This window comes from Falco biarmicus, chromosome W (genome assembly GCF_023638135.1).
Source record: "Falco biarmicus isolate bFalBia1 chromosome W, bFalBia1.pri, whole genome shotgun sequence".
In the NCBI taxonomy this organism is placed as follows: Eukaryota; Metazoa; Chordata; class Aves; order Falconiformes; family Falconidae; genus Falco; species Falco biarmicus.
In genome coordinates, this window is record NC_079310.1 from 191040 (window position 1) to 196359 (window position 5320).

The 5320-nt window shown below is 56.5% G+C and overlaps 1 protein-coding gene across 3 annotated transcripts; it reads left to right on the forward strand.

Moving 5' to 3' along the window:
• Positions 1-730: 730 nt before the first annotated feature.
• Positions 731-4831, forward strand: LOC130142083 (ER membrane protein complex subunit 4-like). Of its 3 annotated transcripts, none has more exons than XR_008819294.1 (6): positions 731-819; positions 921-1020; positions 1159-1312; positions 1942-2102; positions 2234-2401; positions 4649-4831. XR_008819294.1 is itself a non-coding variant. In XM_056323529.1 (6 exons), the coding sequence occupies exons 1-5, from the start codon at positions 746-748 to the stop codon at positions 2267-2269; spliced, it is 525 nt and encodes a 174-aa protein (XP_056179504.1). In that variant the 5' UTR covers positions 731-745; the 3' UTR covers positions 2270-2301; positions 4649-4831. The 3 variants fall into 3 exon arrangements, 2 of the variants coding, with proteins under 2 accessions (XP_056179504.1, XP_056179503.1); XM_056323529.1 differs by having other exon boundaries at positions 2234-2301; XM_056323528.1 differs by having other exon boundaries at positions 2234-4831.
• The last annotated feature ends 489 nt before the right edge of the window (positions 4832-5320 follow it).

Below are 5320 nucleotides of genomic sequence, written 5' to 3' on the forward strand. Positions count from 1 at the left end.
ACAAAAAAATCAAAAAACAAAAAAACCCACCCACAAACCCACCCCCCCCCAAAACCAAAAAAACCCTAAAAAAACCCTAAAAAAACCCCAAAAATAAAAAGGAAAAAAGTCTGCCCCAGGAAATCAAAAGCAGTCCTGGAAGAAGTTAAAAAATAAAACCAACAAAAAAAAAAAAAAGAAAGGAAAAACCAACCCAAAGAAATAAAAAACCACAGAGCCAAGAAATAAAATACGAAAAGCAAAATCCTTCTCAAGAAAGAACTAAATAAATAAGTACTTTAAAAGCAAATAAATAATAAAGAGGCCAGCCGCAAGAACTTTAAAAAGAGAAGAAAAAAAAAAAAAAAAAAAAAGTACAAACCAGCGTAAGGACGCGGCACGGGCTGCAACAAGGCGGGCCGGGGGTGAAAGATGGAGCGACCGGGGGCTGGGGGGGCGCGGCCAGAGCGTCCCCGCCACCGGCCCCGGCCGGAACCCGCGGCCGGAACCTTTAGTTCCAGGCAGGAACGGACCGGGAGGGAGCTGCAGGGCGCGGGTGGCCTGTGGCGCTGCTATAAGGAAGGACGCGGGGCTGCTGTAGGGCTGGGGGGGGGGGCGTGTCGGGTGTCGGTGTCTGCGTCTGCGGGGTTCGTGTGGGGCTGCTATGGGGTAGGGCGTAGCGAAGGCGCCGCGTAGGCCCCAGGCGCCCGGGGTTGTTTGCCGGGACACGCCCCGTGACTCCGCTTCCTGTTCGGGCGCTCGCAGGATGGCGGCGGCGGCGGCGGTTCGGGGCCGGCGGTTCAAGTGGTCACTGGAGCTGGCGGCGGCGCCGGGGGGGCGGTGAGGCCCCGGGGTGTGGGGGGAGGGGGGGTTTGGGGGGCGGATGTGGGGGGTCCAGGGAGCTCCTTGGCCTCACCTGCCCTCCTCTATCCCACCCCCAGGCCCCGCGGAGCCGCCGAGGGCCGCGGGCCGCTGGGGTTCGCCGAGCGGCAGCTGGGGGAGGGCGGCGTCCACGAGAGCGACAAAATCCTCATGGAGAAGGTGGGCGGGGGGGGACCCGGGAGGGAGAGGGACGTCCCCTACGCCGGGTTCCCCCGTGGAGGGGATCGTCCCCGTCCCCCATGGCTGGGTACGAGGTATCCCCACATGGCGGACGCCTCGTTGGCCTCTTTCCTGCAGCGTTGCTGGGACGTGGCACTGGCGCCGCTGAAGCAGATCCCCATGAACTTGTTCATCATGTACATGGCCGGCAACACCATCTCCATCTTCCCTGCAATGATGGTGTGCATGATGGGCTGGCGGCCGCTGCAGGCCCTCATGTCCCTCTCTGCCAGTGAGTACAACCCCACGCTACAGCCCCGGGTGACAGCTCCCTGGGTGATCCCCCGTGGTCGTCCTCTGCCATGTGACGGTTCCCCCAAATACTTGTGGTGGTTCCCTGGCCCGTACCTCTTCTGGCAACATTCATCCCCACATATCTCCCAGCAGTGGTCCCTGCAACAGACCCCACCACATACGTTCCCCTCCAACAGTTGCCCCTATGTCAGTTGCCCCCACGTGTCCCTCAACAGTTGTACCTGTGACAGTCACCCCCTCGTGTCCCTGAACGGTTGCCCACGTGTCAGTTGTTCCCCCGTGTTCGCTAACAGTCACCCCCACATCACTCACCCCCATGCATCCCCCCCGCCCCCAGTTGACCCTGTTGCAGTCAACTTGTATGTCAGACCCTGCCCCACACCCCCTAAACAGTCACCCATGTGACAGTCATCCCTACGTTGTCACTGCCATGCGTTCCTCGACAGCCATCGCCATGCCATCCACCCTGCGCCTCCCCCACCGCTTCCCCCATGATGCTCCCCGGCTGCTCCCCACTCATCATTACCCCGGTCCCCTGCAGTGCCACACGTGGGTGACAGTGACGGGGTCCCCCAGTCCCAGTGTCCCACCCTGTTCCCCCTGCAGCACTGAAGGCCCTGGAAAGCTCAAGCCGGCGGGCCCTCCAGGGGCTGGTGTTCCTGGTGGGCAACGGGCTGGGGCTGGCCCTGGCCCTCTACAAGTGCCAGGCCATGGGGCTGCTGCCCACCCGCCCTTCCGACTGGTTGGCCTTCGTCGCCCCACCACAGGTGCGTCCAGATGCCAGGGTCCCCCCCACCCCCGCTGCCCTGCACGCCAGGGTTCCCGCTGGCCTGGCCGGCAGGGTCCCCCCGCTCACCCCCCTTCTCTCTCTCTCTCTCTCTCTCTCTTACCTTGGCAGCGGATGGAGTTCACTGGGGGGGGCCTGATCCTGTGACCCAACTCGCCTGTCCACCAGTAAAGGCAGAGGCAAGGCTGGTGAAGTTACTCTGGGGAAAAATTCAGAGGGTTTGGAGGTTCAGCCTTAGGAGGCACCAGGATGGGTTGAAGCGAAAACCGTTTATTGGTGGTATGTGCTGAGAGCGCTGGGGCCTGTACTGGTAGTGCCAGGGCCCATACTGGGGACACTGGGAGTGCACTGCAGGAGTGTTGAAGCCTGTACTGAGAGTGCCCTGAGAGCCTTGGGGCCTGTACTGGGAGTGCACTGGAGCAGCAGTCAGAGCCTTGGGGCCCATACTGGGAGCCTTAGGGCCCTTACTGGGAGCACTGGGGGAACCTTGGGGATCACACTGGGAATGCACTGGAGCTGCACTTGGAGCCTCAGGGCCCATACTGAGTGCATACTGGGCCTTAGGTTGCATACTGGCAACGCTGGGATTGGGGCCCATACTGGGATCATCCTTGGAGAGGTGCAGCCCAGGCTGGTACTGTACTGGGAATACTGAGTCCATACTAGGATCTTAGTTTAAGTGTAGCTCACATTGCCGTCATACTGGGAGCGCTGCGTCCACACTGGTAGTGTTGGGGCCATACTGGGATCCTACTTGAAGAGTTACGACCCAGACTGGCATTTGATCGCATTTGCTTGCCCTGTTTTGGCCTATTCTCCCAGTTCTTGCCCCAACCCCCATAACTGGCTGGTTTTGCCCCTTGTTGCCTTGGGTTTGCCTTTTTTTTTTCCCCCGGTTTTGACCTGTTCTGCCTTGTTTGTGCCCGGGTTTGTCCCTCCCGTTTCCCCTGTTTTCCCTGTTTCTCCATTTCTTCTCTGTTTTCCATTATTTCCCTCACTTTCTCCAAGTTTCTTCTGGTTTTTTCCTGGGTTTACTCCTTTGCCACCATTTCCTTCCTTTCCCCCCATTCCCAAGCCATTTCCCCACATTTTTCCTGTTTTCCCACAATTTCTCTCGGTTTTCTATGTTCCTGTTTTCCCCTGGGGTATTCCTGTTTCTGCCCCATTTTACCCTGTTTTCCCCCATTTCCTTTGGTTTTGCCCTGGTTTTCTCCCTACTGTTTGCCCATTTGTGCACCAGTGTTTCACTGTGTTTCCCTTTTCTCTTGTTTTTTTCCCCACATTTTTCCCCATTTTCACTCATTTTTGCCCCATTTCTTTCCCCATTCCCCCCATTTTCACTCGGCTCCTCCCCCCCTTTTTCCCATTTACCCATGTCTTCCATTTTCTGTCATTTTTCCCCAGTTTCCCCATCTTGCCCCAGTTTCTTCCTCCATCCTGTCGTTTTCCCAGTTACTCCCTTATTCCCGTTTGTCTCCGTATTCTCCCCTATCTCCCCCTTTTATCTCTTTTTTTTTTTCTTTCCTTACTTTCTCCCTGCTTTTTGCCCTGCTTTATCCCCCATTCCCCCCTTTTTTTCCCGTTCCTGCCATTTCTTTTATTCTGGCCACCAGCAGCACCAGCCAATCCCACTCACTCATTCAGTCACTCTGTCACATGTGCATATGTGGCACACATTCCACCTCCCCAGTGTCCACCAGTAAGCATTGGTATGCACCAGTGCCCACTTGTGTCCCCCCCCAACATTCCCCCCCATCTCCCAGTATGGCCCAGAGCTCCCCCTGCCTCCCAGCGCAGCCCACAGCCCCAGAACCCTCCTCCCCAGTATGCCCCCATGCCTCCCAGCACCTTCAGTATGGCCCAAGACTCTCCCAGTATGGCCCAGAGCCTCCTCATGCCCCCCAGCATAGCCCAGAGCCCTAGATCCATGCCTCCCACAATGGACCACTGCTTCCCAGTGAGTCCCAGTATGGTCCAGCTCCATGCCGTGTGGCCCAGCACCTTCCCCGTAGAGCCCAAAGTCTCCTACTGACTCCCAGTACAGCCCAGACAGCTAGAAGAGCACTCGGCTCGCCGGGTGGTCCTACACGAAAGTGCGCAGCTGGGTTACCATAACTACACGGGGTACAGATGGCGAAAGCGTGGTGAGCTTTGCCAAGTTCGACTTCCTCCAGTGCCAGTCCTGGTTAAAGATGCGAAGATGAAAATACGATACCGACATCTGAAACAGCCAGAGCCTGCAAGTGTCATCCCATGTCTCCCGGTATAGCTAAGTGCCCTTCCCAGCAGTCCCAGTATGATCCAGGGCACCACAGTGATTCCCAGCGTGGCCCAGAGCCCCATCCCAATATAGCACGCTGCCCTCCCAGTGATTCCCAGTACACCCCAGTGCCCTGCCAGAGCACACCAGACCCCCCCAGTGGCACTCACAGGCTCCCCCCCAACCCCTGCACGGGGGAGCTTGCGATAGGGCAGAGCCTCCCTCCCGCACGTTGTACAGTATGTGCTTGGCAATAAAATCTGCAGGGAAGAAAGAGGAAGAGGGGACATTTGGAGCTATGGCGTTTGTCCTTCCAAGTCAAGAGTCAGGTGAGATGGAGCCCTGCTTTCCTGGAGACGGCTGAACACCTGCCTGCCGATGGGAAGGACTTCCTTACGTTTTGCTTGCGGGCAGCTTTTGCTTTTAACTATTAAAATGTCCTTATCGGAGCCCAAGTTTCCTACTTTTACCCTTTTATTCTCTCCAAACAGCTCCTGGGGGGGCAGTAGGGCAGGTAGCTGTGTGGGGCTTGGCTGCCGCCCGTGGTTATATGACAACAGACAAATATGTTGGGTATGGATATATTAAGGTTAGGCTGCTAAGACTGTTACACACGTGAAATGACAAACCATCGGACCCCAAACTCTTTAGTCTCTATAGGTGAAGTACCAGCTGAGGGGTCTGCTGCTTCCCTATTACAGGCTGCACCAAAATTGACCTGCAAGTGCTTTGACTCAACGTATGACAATATCATATCAGCCCTGGAGCTACGCTAGGCATAACTACTTTTACCTAGGATTTAGAATGATGGGATATTGCCTCGAAAACTTTCCCCATATAACTCCCGTGTGTGGCCACGCAGAAGCCGAACAGCACCTAGCGTTTGGCAGTAGGTTATCCTCCACTGAATGGAAATATCAGACACGTAACACTGCGTC

Excerpts from the sequence above, each read along its gene's own strand:
- LOC130142083 (XM_056323528.1), top strand. The coding sequence starts at position 746 with ATGGCGGCGGCGGCGGCGGTTCGGGGCCGGCGGTTCAAGTGGTCACTG. Across the intron at positions 1,313-1,941 it reads CCTCATGTCCCTCTCTGCCA|CACTGAAGGCCCTGGAAAGC; the intron begins GTGAGTACAACC and ends TTCCCCCTGCAG. Across the intron at positions 2,103-2,233 it reads CCTTCGTCGCCCCACCACAG|CGGATGGAGTTCACTGGGGG; the intron begins GTGCGTCCAGAT and ends TTACCTTGGCAG.